Raw genomic sequence first — 17,364 nt, forward strand, 5'->3', positions numbered from 1 at the left:
GCTATCTGAACTCCTCACCTAATTTAGAACTACCTACAGTTAGAAGCTGGCTCTTTTTGTCCCACAATGGGTGCTACTTCACATGTCTTATCCCTGGGATCTTGAAGCTTAGTCTCTTGTACCATTCATTTTTCTTGGGAAGAGGTGAGATTTGTCTCTACTCTTTTACCTTTCCCAGAGATCCAAAGTATTTCTTCTATAGCTAACAAGATCCTGGTTAGAACAGAAGGTAAAGCCAACATCTGCATCCACACCCCTTCATTAGTATATTTGAAGAATAATCTTCTAACTCAATCTTTATGGTCTTCCCAGGGACAACATGGATTCAAGAAATTGTCAACATGATTGAGCAGAATGGGGATGTTAAGAAGTGCCAGAGAACCATCATTCAACACCGACACCCTTTTATTGAGTGGGCTCGGCCACCCCAGCCTTCAGGTAAGAGACCCTGATTCCATATATGTTCCTCTTCTGTCTAATCTCTGTCCTTGTCCCTTCATCTTCTCTTTTTCTTTCCTATCCTGTCTCTCTCCCTCCCCCTATTTGCCATTTGGAACAGCATCATGCTGTATATTAGTCCGGCTTTGAACTCACTGAGATTCTCCTGCTTCTGCCTCCTGAGTGTTGGGTTAAATGTATATGCCACCCTTTCCAGATCCATTTCTTTTCTGTATTTCTACCAAATGTGAATCAGCAAGGAAGATAGATGCATATGAAGGCAAAATTCTGCCTAATGTTCTCATTATACCTTTGCTCTGGTCATGTGTAACTGCAGAATAGAGGAAGGAACAGAAATCTACTCATCAGCAGCTCACAGCCATCTGCATTCAGTACTTTACTTTCATAACCAAGTGGTTGCTGGACAGTGTCTTATGATTCAAAACACACACACACACGCACACACACACATACACACAAACAGAAACACAAACACATGCATGCACACACACATATACACACATACACATATAAACATGTGCACACATACACACACATACACACATGCACACACATATGCATGCATATAAATACACACACATACACATGTACATACATACATATGCACACACACACACACACACACACACACACGAGGAGGCAATTACTTTGTTCAATTGAAAAGCTATTTTTCATGTAACTTTAACTGAACATTTTTCTTTTCATACATAGTTTCTAGTCTTGAGATTTCCTTGCTAAACATAATCCCTTATTGTTGTGAAATCAACTTTATCAAATTCTTAGTTCAAGAGCAGTGTGTGGCCAGACTCTTCACCAAAATATAATATAATAACCTCCAGCCCATCTCTCCATAGAGCAGTTCTGCGACCTCATGAGTGGGCCTCCACACTCTACTCTTTTTTTGGCACTGTGCTCTTCCAAAATTTCCCCAGAATTGTCTGTGAAGCTTTGCTTACAGCATTTTAGGGCTTTTAAGCTCAAATTTCAGGACACATTATAAATCTGTCATGAAGCTCATCACATTGAGTCTATAGTTAGGAGCACAGACAGATGCTAATGTTTTGCTCACCTTTTTCTATTTAGTTTAATTTCCCATTGGGCTGCCAATCTGTGGGTGAACCTTTCTGGAAACCGTATTATGGATATACACACCCAGAGATACAGTTCATAGTCCAGTCAAGTTGACAATGGAAAGTAAGCATTATACCTTGTCACCTTCCAGACCTCATATCATAGAAGTAAGGTGGAACGCAAGTTTACAGCATGCCCTCCCGCTGTATGTTTATAGTTAAATGCCACTTATTATCAGTCACAATTCTAGTTTTTTAAAAGTATCTCTGCTCCTTGTTTGACAGGTTTTCAGATTATTCATATAAGAGAATCTTTACCATTTTCTGTGGATCACAGTCCAGATTCAAATGTGCCACCTAACAGAATGATTTCATGCAATCTTTGGAGCAATGCAGGACTAATTCTCTAACTTCTCCACTGCCATTATTTGAATAGCCTGATTGCTAGATTAAAGGAAAGACCTTAGGGACAGTCTGCAATATCTTTATTTCATCTTACCCCATTTTAACTCAATGATTCACAGAGAAAGTCCCTACAAGGTTTGTAAATAGAAGTGCAGAAATTACAAATCATGTATCAGAAAGGATGTAATAGAAGAAACATCACTGCACATAACCAGAGAGAAGTTTTTGATATGGCTGGAAGGGAGGTGAAAAGAGTCTGCTCACTGTTTCTTATCAGCTCTGGCTCAATAGGACAAATTTGGTTATTCTTGGCTTCCAGGTCATTATCCTCAAAATGAGAGAGTGAATTCCTTGAGGTTCCAATAAGAGACTTCAGGTTTGGGTGTTGAGAGGGACACTAAGAGGAGTTTCCTTAGAGATGTAAGTCTTGTTAGGAGAATTGTTAACCCCATGGTCATACAGATAGCAGCATGAAAGAGCACTGATGAGAATCCAAGCAACATGGTAAAATATGGGAAGTCCATTCTTATAGGTCTCAGAGGAATTGGGGGGTTTCATGAACTCAGGCTGACTAATTCCTATAGAGAAAGAAAAGGAGGAGGAGGAGGAGGAAAGGGGAGAAGGAAGAGAAGGAGGAGGAGGAGGAGGAGGAGGAGGAGGAGGAGGAGGAGGAGGAGGAGGAGGAGGAATAATCTCAAGGTAGGAATGTACAACTCCAGTGATGTGTGTGGGACACATCTATTGAAGTTGAACATGCTACACAGGTGTGGGATGTGTTGTCATTAGTGGCTTTCTGTTCTCCTTGGGTCTGGTAGTTTGGGCATCTAAATTTTCTTAAAGAAGGAAGAATAGAGTCTTTCTTCCTCCTATAATTTGAGAACCAAGTGAATCTCTTAGTCTATAGATTTTAGACAAGGACATATACGTTCCTAGTGCTGGATCGCTATTTCCTTTATAGAAAGTACAGGCTGTGCCTGTGGTGTGTGTGTGTGCTGAGGAACAGTCCTGTTTGGATTTTCTTAATAACACATACTTATCGAAGCCTCCATCCCATTTTCTACAAACTGACAGTAAATTCACTCGAAGGGAGCATCCAGGTCTTAAGCTATGTAAGCCTACAAACAGGAAAGCAAAACCAATAATCCTTCTTCCACCACCCCCAATCCCCAAGGCAAAAATACGAGAATCCCTGTGTGGATGCTGGATTCCCTGAGCAGCACCTGGAGTGGATATTCTCATGTGCTGAGCATACTGTGCAATCATCTCCTGAATTGTGTTACAGGTGTGGACAAAGCCAATGCGATGCCAGCTCCAAGGATACTAAGGACCCATCTTCCCACTCAGCTGCTGCCACCGTCTTTCTGGACAAACAACTGTAAGGTAAGACAGTAGCAGTTCCTATCGGGACTGGAGCAGGGAGCCCAGAGCCTCAGGCCTTCACAGCCTGAGTGAGTATAGCTTCCTTAGCAGTACGCTGTACCTCTGAGACCTCATACTGTGCAGTAAAGTCAAACACCATGCTAGATTTAGTAGAGTGGTTCCCCAGAGGCTTTCAAATGTGATGTGAAGGCCGAGGGCAGACTGAGGTACTGGGGATCATGTGTTCTTCAGTGAAGCAGACTGGGAGTGGGGAACGGGAACCATAGGCTGTAGGCTATAGGAGGGCTTATGGAGTGGAGCACAAAGAAGACTGAGCAGATCAAGTGCAAAGGACTGATGTTCAAAGGGTAAATCCCAGTGGAGCTGCAGAGGAGGCTTGGATGGAGCCTCAGAAGCCTCCAGGCTGCTTTCACTCTTTCTAGGATTATGTCATGTGTCCCAGTGTCTTGTCTATTGTGTTCCTGACACATTGAGGGTGTTGGACCATGGTAGGAGTATACCATAGGTATACCAAGGAGTATGCCAAGGGTACAGTAATCGTGCAGTGAGTGGAGCTGAAATTCAAGGATGAGTCAATGGCTTTTCTAAGAATAATCTTTTTCTTTTTTAAATGGAAATAGTGAAAGAAAGATAAAAAGGGACTAGAGAAATGGGCTCAGTGCTTAAGTGTATTGACTGTTCTTCCAGAGGACAAAGGTTCAGATACTAGCTCACAACTGTCTGTAACTTCAGTACTAGGGGATATGATGCCCTCTTCTGGTTTGTATGGGTACTGCTTGCACATGGGTCATGATCATACAAGCAGGCAATGCATCAATATAAATAAAACCATCACATAATTTAAGCTTTAAGGATTGTTTTGAAAGGACTAAAGTATTTATAGATAGCAGAAATATTGGTGGAGTTCCTACAATCAAATGACTTGTATTGTCCGTAAAGGTGGGTGACGAGTGCCAATTCTATTCCTGGCATTACTGAGACCAGCTATTATGAAATCACTGAGGAATACCTCTTGATATTATCTGAGATCAAATAAGCTGAGGAAATTCCCAAGTTACAAAAAAATAAAACTGAAATAAAATTAAGAAAAGCATAATTATCATGGACCTGTGCAGTGGTATTTGATCCCCTGGATAATTCAGCAACATTAGCTTTAATGTTTGCACAGGGATTGAAACAGAACATGAACACAAGGAGATAAGAGAATGAGGAGAGAGCATAGGTATCATGGGTCATCATCTTCCATGTATATGTAGGTGGAGGAGTTGAGCTCTGTGGTACTGAGAACCGTCTTCAATGGGTATAATTTCAGTTTTGAATGAGTGAGGTTATTAAGTATATAAAACAAGCCAGAGAAAATGAACAAATAGAAAGCAGCAGGCAAATGGAAGGGTGGAGAGAGAGAGAGAGAGAGAGAGAGAGAGAGAGAGAGAGAGAGAGAGAGAGAGAGATAACAAACAACAAATCAGGTCCTCAAGCAGAAATTGCCTGGACAAGCCCTCTTGAATCTGACACTTGTTGTTCCCAGCACAGAGATTCTCAGGCAGAGCATAGAGTGTCCCTGGGCAAGGCTTCCAGGTCAAGGAACAAATCACAGTAGAAAGATAATATTACAAAGGGAGGACTCACAAACATCTAGCAAAAACTACTGATGAATCTCCACTGGGATAGCCAGTCAATTTACTCATAAAATACCCAGGCTGATCAGAATATTCCTCCAAGTAAAGGACAGGTAGGAAAGAGATAACATCAGGAGATCCTGTGCTCACACCATTTTCAAGAAACTGAGGAAGTTTAAGCATCAGCTGGAGTTTCACACTGAGGTTTCTCTCTATGGCTAAGGTTTCCAAGAGCTGATCTTCTAGTATCTCTTTCCCAATGGGCTAAACAAAGTAACACCTTTACAAAAGAGTTCACCTTCCAGATGTTCTCAGTAACTAGTTTTTTACTTGGGCTATTTTTCTCTTCTCTTCCCTCCTTGTCACAGAGTTCATGGAGTAGTCTCTCCCCAGATAAGGGATCTTGGAGTACACTTAGAAAAATATATTTGGTGTTGAAGTGCGTATGGAGTAACCCAACTTCTGAAGCCAGCTTCTCAGTGAATTCAAACAACAGAAGGAAATTTACCAATATAGTATACATTGTAGGTGGTAAAGAAGACTGTAGGCAACTTCTGGGTAGTCTTGTGTCATCTGTCAAAGGTTTTAAAGATTAATTCCCTATTCTTACCCTGGACTATAAGCTCTTACAAATCAGCATAAGATGACCCCAGTACCAGAAACACCAGTATATCTAACAGAAATACACATGATCTTATCTGAAGAGTCATCTCAGCTCAGATCCCCAGATTACTACTGTGATCATGATCATACATTACAACATACATACATACATACATACATACATACATACATACAACATACATAAGGAAAGAGACCTTCATGAGGGTGTCTGCTAAAGAACAGTTCAAGTTGGCTCCTAAAAACTTCTGACAAACCTGTTATATGCAAAAATAAGAAAATGTTAATGCGGCTGCTCCCAAACCCCGTGGGAGAGAGACTTCACCGCCTGGACAGGTAGGCACTCCTGAGACTTCAGAGCAGAAGAGACCACCAACATTGCCCAACCCTGCCCACATCCCTGGCCCAAGAGGAAACTGTATATGACCTCTGGGTTCCCTTGGATAAGGGCACAGCAGCAGTGGGTCAAGTGCGTCTGAGACACCCCCAGAACCTGAAGGGACCGACCAGATAAACAGTTCTTTACACCCAAATCCTGTGGGAGGGAGAGCTAAACTTTCAGAGAGGCAGACAAGCCTGGGAAACCAGAAGAGACTGCACTCTGCACACATTACTGATTCCAGAGGAAAACACCAAACGCCATCTGGAACCCTGGTGCACGGAAGCTCCTGGAAAGGGCAGCACAGAACTTCCTAGTTGCTACCCCCACAAAGAGCTCGTAGGCAGCACCCCACAAGCAAACTTGAGCCTCAGCACCACAGGTAAGACAAACCTTCCTACTCCAAGCGACCTGCCTAGTGAACTCAGGACACAGGCCCACAGGAACAGCTAAAGACCTGTAGATAGGAAAAACTACACGCCCGAAAGCAGAACACTCTGTTCCCATAACTGACTGAAAGAAAACAGGAAAACAGGTCTACAACACCCCTGAAACACAGGATGATAGGACAGTCTAGCCACTGTCAGAAATAGCAGAACAAAGTAACACCAGAGATAATCTGATGGTGAGAGGCAAGCGCACGAACCCAAGGAACAGAAACCAAGACTACATGGCATCATCGGAGCCCAATTCTTCCACCAAAGCAAACACTGAATATCCAAACACGCCAGAAAAGCAAGATCTAGTTTCAAAATCATATTTGATCATGACGCTGGAGGACTTCAAGAAAGATGTGAAGAACTCCCTTAGAGAAACACAGGAAAACATAAATAAACAAGTAGAAGCCCACAGAGAGGAATCACAAAAATCCCTGAAAGAATTCCAGGAAAACACAATCAAACAGTTGAAGGAATTAAAAATGGAAATAGAAGCAATCAAGAAAGAACACATGTAAACAACCCCGGATATAGAAAACCAAAAGAAGAGACAAGGAGCTGTAGATACAAGCTTCACCAACAGAATACAAGAGATGGAAGAGAGAATCTCAGGAGCAGAAGATTCCATAGAAATCATTGACTCAACTGTCAAAGATAATGTAAAGCAGAAAAAGCTACTGGTCCAAAACATACAGGAAATCCAGGACTCAATGAGAAGATCAAACCTAAGGATAATAGTTGTAGAAGAGAGTGAAGACTCCCAACTTAAAGGACCAGTAAATATCTTCAACAAAATCATAGAAGAAAACTTCCCTAACCTAAAGAAGGAGATACCCATAAGCATACAAGAAGCCTACAGAACTCCAAATAGATTGGACCAGAAAAGAACTCCTCCCGTCACATAATAGTCAAAACACCAAACGCACAAAATAAAGAAAGAATATTAAAAGCAGTAAGGGAAAAAGGTCAAGTAACATATAAAGGCAGACCTATCAGAATCACACCAGACTTTTCTCCAGAAACTATGAAAGCCTGAAGATCCTGGACAGATGTCATACAGACCCTAAGAGAACACAAATGGCAGCCTAGGTTACTGTATCCAGCAAAACATAGATGGAGAAACCAAGATATTCCATGACAAAACCAAATTTAAACAATATCTTTCTACAAATCCAGCACTAAAAATGATAATTAATGGTAAAACCCAACATAAGGAGGCAAGCTACACCCTAAAAGAAGCAAGAAACTAATCGCCTTGGCAACAAAACAAAGAGAAGAAAAAGCACACAAACATAACCTCAGATCCAAATATGAATATAACAAGAAGCAATAATCACTATTCCTTAATATCTCTCAACATCAATGGACTCATCTCCCCAATAAAAAGACATAGATTAACAAACTGGATACGCAACAAGGACCCTGCATTCTGCTGCCTACAAGAAACACACCTCAGAGACAAAGACAGACACTACCTCAGAGTGAAAGGCTGGAAAACAACTTGCCGAGCAAATGGTCAGAAGAAGCACGCTGGAGTAGCCATTCTAATATCAAATAAAATCAATTTTCAACTAAAAGTCATCAAAAAAGATAAGGAAGGACACTTCATGTTCATCAAAGGAAAAATCCACCAAGATGAACTATCAATCCTAAATATCTATGCCCCAAATACAAGGGCACCTACATACGTAAAAGAAACCTTACTAAAGCTCAAAACACACATTGCACCTCACACAATAATAGTAGGAGATTTCAACACCCCACTCCCATCAATGGACAGATCATGGAAACAGAAATTAAACAGAGACGAAGACAGACTAAGAGAAGTCACGAACCAAATGGACTTAACAGATATTTATAGAACATTCTATCCTAAAGGAAAAGTATATTCCTTCTTCTCAGCTCCTCATGGTACTTTCTCCAAAACTGACCATATAATTGGTCAAAAAACGGGCCTCAACAGGTACAGAAAGATAGAAATCATCCCATGCGAGCTATCAGACCATCACGGCCGAAAGCTGGTCTTCAATAACAAAAAGGGAAGAATGCCCACATATACGTGGAAGTTGAACAATGCTCTACTCAACGATAACCTGGTCAAGGAAGAAATAAAGAAAGATATTAAAGACTTCTTAGAATTTAATGCAAATGAAGGTACAACATACCCAAACTTATGGGACACAATGAAAGCTGTGCTAAGAGGAAAACTCATACCTCTGAGTGCCTGCGGAAAGAAACAGGAAAGAGCATATGTCACCAGCTTGACATCACACCTAAAAGCTCTAGAACACAAAGAAGCAAATACACCCAGGAGAAGTAGAAAGCAGGAAATAATCAAACTCAGAGCTGAAATCAACCAAGTAGAAACAAAAAGGACCATAGAAAGGATCAACAGTAACGAAAGTTGGTTCTTTGAGAAAATCAACAAGATAGATAAACCCTTAGCCAGACTAACGAGAGGATACAGAGAGTGTGTCCAAATTAACAAAATCAGAAATGAAAAGGGAGACATAACTACAGATTCAGAGGAAATTCAAAAAATCATCAGATCTTACTATAAAAGCTTATATTCAACAAAACTTGAAAATCTGCAGGATATGGACAATTTCCTAGACAGATACCAGGTACCGAAGTTAAATCAGGAACAGATAAACCAGTTAAACAACCCCATAACTCCTAAGGAAATAGAAGCAGTCATTAAAGGTCTCCCAACCAAAAAGAGCCCAGATCCAGACGAGTTTAGTGCAGAATTCTATCAGACCTTCATAGAAGACCTCGTACCAATATTATCCAAACTATTCCACAAAATTGAAACAGATGGAGCACTACCAAATTCCTTCTATGAAGCCACAATTACTCTTATACTTAAACCACACAAAGACCCAACAAAGAAAGAGAACTTCAGACCAATTTCCCTTATGAATATCGACGTAAAATTACTCAATAAAATTCTGGCAAACCGAATCCAAGAGCACATCAAAACAATCACCCATCATGATCAAGTCGGCTTCATCCCAGGCATGCAGGGATGGTTTAATATACAGAAAACTGATTTATTTCATTTAATTTTATACCCAGCCACTATGCTGAAGTTGTCTATCAGCTTCAGTAGTTCTCTGGTGGAACTTTCAACCACCATGATTTTTTCAACGTGATCCAATATATAAACAAACTGAAAGAACAAAAGCACATGATCATTTCATTAGATGCTGAGAAAGCATTTGACAAAATTCCACACCCTTTCATGATAAAAGTCCTGGAAAGAATAGGAATTCAAGGCCCATACCTAAACATAGTAAAAGCCATATACAGCAAACCAGTTGCTAACATTAAACTAAATGGAGAGAAACTTGAAGCAGTCCCACTAAAATCAGGGACTAGACAAGGTTGCCCACTCTCTCCCTACTTATTCAATATAGTACTTGAAGTTCTAGCCAGAGCTATCAGAAAACAAAAGGAGGTCAAGGGGATACAGATCGGAAAATTAGAAGTCAAAATATCAGAGCTATCAGAAAACAAAAGGAGGTCAAGGGGATAGAGATCGGAAAAGAAGAAGTCAAAATATCACGATTTGCAGATGATATGATAGTATATTTAAGTGATCCCAAAAGTTCCACCAGAGAACTACTGAAGCTGATAGACAACTTCAGCATAGTGGCTGGGTATAAAATTAACTGAAATAAATCAGTAGCCTTCCTCTACACAAAAGAGAAACAAGCCGAGAAAGAAATTAGGGAAACGACACCCTTCATAATAGACCCAAATAATATAAAGTACCTCAGTGTGACTTTAAACAAGCAAGTAAAAGATCTGTACAATAAGAACTTCAAGAACCTGAAGAAAGAAATTGAAGAAGACCTCAGAAGATGGAAAGGTCTCCCATGCTCATGGATTGGCAGGACTAATATAGTAAAAATGGCCATTTTACCAAAAGTGATCTACAGATTCAATGCAATCCCCATCAAAATACCAATCCATTTCTTCAAAGAGTTAGACAGAACAATTTGCAAATTCATCTGGAATAACAAAAAACCCAGGATAGCTAAAACTATCCTCAACAATAAAAGGACTTCAGGGGGAATCACTATCCCTGAACTCAAGCAGTATTACAGAGCAATAGTGATAAAAACTGCATGGTATTGGTACAGAGACAAACAGATAGACCAATGGAACAGAATTGAAGACCCAGAAATGAACCCACACACCTATGGGCACTTGATTTTTGACAAAGGAGCCGAAACCATCCAATGGAAAAAAGATAGCATTTTCAGCAAATGGTGCTGGTTCAACTGGAGGGCAACATGTAGAAGAATGCAGATCGATCCATGCTTATCACCCTGTACAAAGCTTAAGTCCAAGTGGATCAAGGACCTCCACATCAAACCAGACACACTCAAACTAATAGAAGAAAAACTAGGGAAGCATCTGGAACACATGGGCACTGGAAAAAATTTCCTGAACAAAACACCAATGGCTTATGCTCTAAGATCAAGAATCGACAAATGGGATCTCATAAAACTGCAAAGCTTCTGTAAGGCAAAGGACACTGTGGTTAGGACAAAACGGCAACCAACAGATTGGGAAAAGATCTTTACCAATCCTACAACAGATAGAGGCCTTATATCCAAAATATACAAAGAACTCAAGAAGTTAGACCGCAGGGAGACAAATAACCTTATTAAAAAATGGGGTTCAGAGCTAAACAAAGAATTCACAGCTGAGGAACGCTGAATGGCTGAGAAACACCTAAAGAAATGTTCAACATCTTTAGTCATAAGGGAAATGCAAATCAAAACAACCCTGAGATTTCACCTCACACCAGTGAGAATGGCTAAGATCAAAAACTCAGGTGACAGCAAATGCTGGCAAGGATGTGGAGAAAGAGGAACACTCCTCCATTGTTGGTGGGATTGCAGACTGTTACAACCATTCTGGAAATCAGTATGGAGGTTCCTCAGAAAATTGGACATTGAACTGCCTGAGGATCCAGCTATACCTCTCTTGGGCATATACCCAAAAGATGCCGCAACAGATAAAAAAGACACGTGCTCCACTATGTTCATAGCAGCCTTATTTATAATAGCCAGAAGCTGGAAAGAACCCAGATGCCCTTCAACAGAGGAATGGATACAGAAAGTGTGGTACATCTACACAATGGAATATTACTCAGCTATCAAACACAATGACTTTATGAAATTCGTAGGCAAATGGTTGGAACTGGAAAATATCATCCTGAGTGAGATAACCCAATCACAGAAAAACACACATGGTATGCACTCATTGATAAGTGGCTATTATCCCAAATTCTTGAATTACCCTAGATGCCTAGAACACTTGAAACTCAATACGGGTGATCAAAATGTGAAATCTTCACTCCTTCTTTGAAAGGGGAACAAGAATATCCTTGGCAGGGAATAGAGAAGCAAAGATTAAAACAGAAACAGAGGAACACCCATTCAGAGCCTGCCACACATGTGGCCCATACATATACAGCCACCCAATTAGACAAGATGGATGAAGCAAAGAAGTGCAGGCAGACAGGAGCTGGATGTAGATTTCCTCTGAGAGACACAGCCAGAATACAGCAAATACAGAGGCGAATGCCAGCAGCAAACCACTGAACTGAGAATAGGACCTTCATTGAAGAAATCAGAGAAAGAACTGGAAAGCTTGAAGGGTCTCGAGACACCATATGAACAACAATGCCAAGCAACCAGGGCATCCAGGGACTAAGCCACTACCTAAAGACTATACATGGACTGACCCTGTACTCTGACCTAATAGATAGCATTGAATACCCTAGTAAGATCATCAGTGTAAGGGGAAGCACTGGATCCTGCTAAGACTGAACCCCCAGTGAACGTGATTACTGGAGGGAGGGTGGCAATGGTGGGAGGATGTGGAGGGGAACACCCATAAAGAAGGGGAGGGGGAGGGATTAGGGGGATGTTGGCCCGTAAACCGGAAAAGGGAATAACACTCCAAATGGAAATAAGAAATACTCAAGTTAAAAAAAAAATAAATAAAAAAACAAACAAAAAAAGTGACAAAAAAAGAAAATGTTAATGCTGTACCAAATAGATCATTGTATCAAATATGACATAAAGAAAGAAGATGTGACTTTAGGTTGAATCATCAAATAAAGCAATGGTGTTTTATAATTGCTTACACATATATGTATATATCATTATATATTATATACATTATATATTATATATACATATTTAACTATTTATATAAACAACACAGAAAATTAAAAACCAGAACGAGCCTAACCCTCAGACTGTGTGCATCTGAATAGAGAAATGTATGGACTTGGAAAGGGATGAATGAGGGCTGAGGAAAGGTGAGAGTTATGCCATGTGGCTGGAAAGCACATCTCTGAAAAGGAAAGATGAAACTCCTAAAATGTCAGTCAATACTGAGGTGAAAGACAGCCTGAGTACAAAGTGCAAGAATTAAATTAAAAAATAAATAAATAATCTGACACTTTAGAAAATTCTTTCCATTGGTGCACAGCAGCATTTTTACTTGGAGAATACAAGGGCAAGATAACAAAGTCTCCCAACAGGGTCCTTATTGAAATGCACCTAGTGTTTGCTTATTCTGTGTAGAAACACACAGATTTTAAAGTGATCATCATGGAAGAAAGTGTGTGCTCATATCAAGTAGGATCCACGGTGCTGCTCCACGCCAAAACAGCAGGTGGAGCAATTGCTTTCTCAGAAATCAGGCTGAGGTTTCTGGAAGGCTCAGTGGCTCTGTAGTTGATTCAGAGTATGTAGAGGAAGAGTTTGCCCCTGATAACAAAAGGGAAATCAAGAATTGAGATAAATTTTAATGAGTTAGGGCTGGGCTGGGAGTATCATAATTGGTGACATTGCTCTAGGCTGAGTCTCAGTGCCAGGGCAGGAGAGCTGAGCATTCCCCAAAAGGACTCACCCAGAGGGACAACTAGGGAGTTCCAATATTTGTGTTCCTTTAACTCACCTCTCTTCTTCTCCAAAGTACCTTTATGTGGCTCGAAACGCCAAAGACTGCATGGTTTCCTTCTACCACTTCTACAGAATGTGCCAGGTGCTCCCCAATCCAGGCACCTGGAATGAGTATTTTGAAACCTTCATCAATGGAAAAGGTAAATAAAAATGCATTGTCCCTCTGTGGTTTTACCCCGATTAGGCTGAGCTGAGAGAACAACCCCTGACAGTTGATCCCCCAGAGTTTCCTGTGCCTCCTATCCTGGCCTCTATTTGGGGATTCCCGACCTATAGACTTTCCTCAGCCTGTGTGACCCTGTCATAATATCAGGGTGCAAGTGATTGTGCATAATCAATATGAAGCCACTTTAATTCTCATATTAAAGAAAAGCCCCCAATACTGACAGAAACTACGTGACCTCAGAATCGAGCAGCTCAGTGATGCTGGGAAATATCTAATACAGAATTTTTCCTTCTCTGATGTACCTGAAGCCAGAAAAAAGAAAGAAAGAGAGAGAGAGAGACAGAGAGACAGAGACAGAGACAGAGAGTGAGACAGAGAGAGAGAGAGAAAGAAAGAAAGAAAGAAAGAAAGAAAGAAAGAAAGAAAGAGAGAGAAAGAGAGAGAGAAAGAGAGAGAGAAAGAAAAAGAAAAAAGGAAAGTCAAATTTCCTGACTTGGAAGATTTGTGTCCATGAAAACAATTCTTGTTTTTCACAGTAAGTTGTGGATCTTGGTTTGACCATGTGAAAGGATGGTGGGAAATTCGAGACAGATACCAGATTCTCTTCCTCTTCTATGAAGACATGAAGAGGGTAAGTAAATTACTTCTTCAGCATCAGGAACAGGGAAGCTGCTTTAGGAATGTGGTTCTGACAGGAATGTCTGAAAAATGTGATAGTGTGAAAACTCTTTTCCAGTCCAACTAATGCTACCCTCACTCACAGGACCCAAAGCGTGAAATCCAGAAGGTAATACAGTTCATGGGCAAGAATTTGGATGAAGAGGTCGTGGATAAAATAGTCCTGGAGACATCATTTGAGAAAATGAAAGACAATCCTTTGACAAATTTTTCTACAATCCCCAAGACTATCATGGACCAGTCCATTTCCCCTTTCATGAGAAAAGGTCTGTGGGGCTTATTTATCTCTAATTCTGAGGCAGTCCCCCTCCAATCCACATATTGTGATTCTAAGAAAGCTAGAGATTTGTTCCTAGTGTACAAGAAGCTCTACAAAGCAAGTCTTACAGATAACTAAGACAGACTCCCCTTGGTGCACACCTCCTTGGGATCCCTGCCTGCGGTTAGACTCATCAGATCTGACATCTAGTTTGATTCTGTCTCCAAATCATGACTCATGACACTTTCAGGACTTTCAGCATGTATTACTGAGACCCAGGCCCTTAATGCTTCCTAGATTTTGAAAGAAAAAAAATCTGATTATCCCTGGTGATTCACTTTTAAGTGGGGAATGTTATTTTTTAAAGTTAGTATACTCAATAACTTTCTAAAACTCAACAGTTCGATGATTTCACACAGATCCTCAGTAAACCCACTTTCCAAAAAGGTAGGTACAGAATGAAACCCATCCCACTGTCTCATTAACATCTGCACTTTTTTCCACTGCTATGCAACCAGGACTAGGTTTTATAAACAGCTGCAGAACTTTTTTTCTTTTACTTTCAGCACAGGAGTTAATCCATTGCCCTTGCAGTATTCCCTCTTTTCTCTCTTAGACTTTGGTAAGGTTTGAGAAGCACCCTTTTTCCCAGTCTATCCATGTCCACTCTTCTCTGCACTCACTTGTGTTTGCTTCTTTGCTTGCTTGCTTTGGCCATAAAAACACAACTAAGAATACCATGATAGAAACCTGTTCACTAACACAAACCGTGATTACCTTACATACTTTTGCTTACCAGAATATGAGCTATCCCTCCAGGAAAAGAAATACTGACCTCTACGCATGACTATCTATACAGGACTCATGGATATCCTGTTATTCTTCCAAGTATTTCTCTTATTATAGATATTGTGTCCATATTTTTATGATTAATGCTACAATGAACATTTCTTGTTCATCAAGTTGGATAATTTTCTTTAAGAATCACAAGTGTTACAGTGATTATCTCTCTAAAATTATTTAAAATAATAAAAATAGAATCTCGTTCCAATAACATAATCTACTAAAAACAATTCATAGAAATAAACGATGCAGTTCAATACATTCTTACAAACAAATAAAACTAAGTGATCAAAGTAAAAAGAATTCCACCAGCTTGGTTGATATCCTGCCATATCCTTTGCAGGCAATCTTTCCTTCAGAAGAAAATATTCCCATTTCTCACTGTAAGTTGGTTTTGTTTGTTCTTAGGTGGCATATACTTGGAGTGTCACAACATGTATTTTCTTATGCCCCAGATCTCTGGCCAGTATAACATCTTAAGATCTCCTTGTATGGCTATATGTCTACCATTCCTTCATTTTTATAATTGTTACTACCTAATATGTGTGTGTAGCACAGTAGAGCCAAGATTCTGGGTCACATTGAATTGATTGATTTTATTTAGACGCCAGAGCCCCTGCACAAAGACAACTAAACCCCCTTCTCATTAAGGAGAGGTAAAGTGGTGAGGAATTGAGCTCCTGTCAGGACAGCACCAATGTGGGTACTGCACACTCCAGTCAGGGATACAGTCTGTCAACCACACACTGATGCTTTTGTCTGGCCTTTGTCCTTTAGGAATTGTGGGTGATTGGAAAAACCACTTTACTGTGGCCCAGAATGAGAGGTTTGATGAAATCTATGAGCAAAAGATGGACGGAACCTCTCTAAACTTCTGCATGGAACTCTGATCAAGATGAGAAGATAGACATCAAGGACAGGAGTCTGTCTGCAAGCCTCAATCCAGCCAAAGGAAGATCAGAAAGCAAACTGTAAATGCCAAGGACTGTGACACCAACTCTGTTATTACTGACATCACTTTACAATTCACAAAATCATATTATGTCCAGTGTATACTTTCTCCACTATTCAGTACAAATCAGTAAGATGGCTTAATAAGCTAATAAATAAACAAACTTGAATAGTATAAATTTTATGATGACATCTTTCTAGGAGGTATAGCCTATATTCTAACTCTAAATAACTATCTTATGCACAAAAACACAAATATTAGAAATCATCTAAATGAATGTACAGAAATTCCTAATGTCTTTCTGCTCAATCGGTATTTTTCATGGTTACAGTGGGAAGACTCAGTTTGTGGACAACTTGTTGCAACATGCTCACTGGAACATTTTCTACCTGGTAGGAGGAAATTGAGGGAAGGACTTCAAGGAGATGTCAGAAATCCAAATCTTAATAAACGGAATCCTAGTTCTGGATCATAAAAGAAACAGAAGAAAGGCATGAGGGTGACCTTTGGAAAGCACAAATTGTGTCTTGAAAAAAGCAGAATGGAAGCTTGGTGTTCAACTTGCAGCCAGTTGAGTTTTGATCTCCTGTCATCTCTTCTGAGGAACAGCTTGTACTTTTGCCCACTTTAGCAGAGTCCATCTGCATTTGCTTGCCAGCATACTTCCTTCCACCTCCCACTCGCTCCATGTCTTGGGCATCCTTTTACTCCCAGTAACCAGGCAATATGGAGAACACAGCATGTTGCACGATGGCTCGGAAGACGGAAAGGCAAACACGTTTCGGGTCACAAATTCTCAGCACTTACCCTTTCACTTTAGTTGCAGATGTCAGCACTGCTAAGCTGAGATCAGCAGGAGCAGCCTGTGGCATGAGCAGGATATATATGTGAGCTCAGGGTACCTAGCATGAGCTAGAATGCCATTTGCTTTCTAGCACTCAAACCTGCAATGGCCATGTGATGAGGACGTGGGCACAGCATGTGTTACTACCAGCAAGAGCTATGAGAAGGTGTAGTACAAGTTAGTGGATGGAAGCTAAGAAACTGGAACATGGCCTAGAAGAGAATGAGTGCTCCTGGCCCTGGGTCTTCCTTTCCCTT

The 17,364-nt window shown here is 40.5% G+C and overlaps 1 protein-coding gene across 14 annotated transcripts in view; it reads left to right on the forward strand.

The window, feature by feature from the left end:
- Positions 1 to 17,149, forward strand: part of LOC148003321 (sulfotransferase 1C2A-like) — a 30,101-nt gene extending 12,952 nt beyond the window's left edge. For 9 of the 14 annotated variants that reach the window (XM_087568023.1, XM_087568028.1, XM_087568024.1 and 6 more), the window contains 6 exons: positions 313 to 438; positions 3,217 to 3,314; positions 13,379 to 13,505; positions 14,068 to 14,162; positions 14,295 to 14,475; positions 16,089 to 17,149. In XM_087568023.1, coding sequence (XP_087424149.1) covers positions 313 to 438; positions 3,217 to 3,314; positions 13,379 to 13,505; positions 14,068 to 14,162; positions 14,295 to 14,475; positions 16,089 to 16,201 — 740 coding nt within the window. In that variant the 3' untranslated portion in view covers positions 16,202 to 17,149. The remainder of the gene's footprint in view (positions 1 to 312; positions 439 to 3,216; positions 3,315 to 13,378; positions 13,506 to 14,067; positions 14,163 to 14,294; positions 14,476 to 16,088) is intronic. The other 5 variants (XM_087568033.1, XM_087568036.1, XM_087568035.1 and 2 more) reach the window with 1 other exon arrangement.
- Positions 17,150 to 17,364: the final 215 nt, after the last annotated feature.

Source organism: Rattus norvegicus, chromosome 9 (genome assembly GCF_021556685.1).
Source record: "Rattus norvegicus strain SHRSP/BbbUtx chromosome 9, alternate assembly SHRSP_T2T, whole genome shotgun sequence".
NCBI classification, from domain to species: Eukaryota; Metazoa; Chordata; class Mammalia; order Rodentia; family Muridae; genus Rattus; species Rattus norvegicus.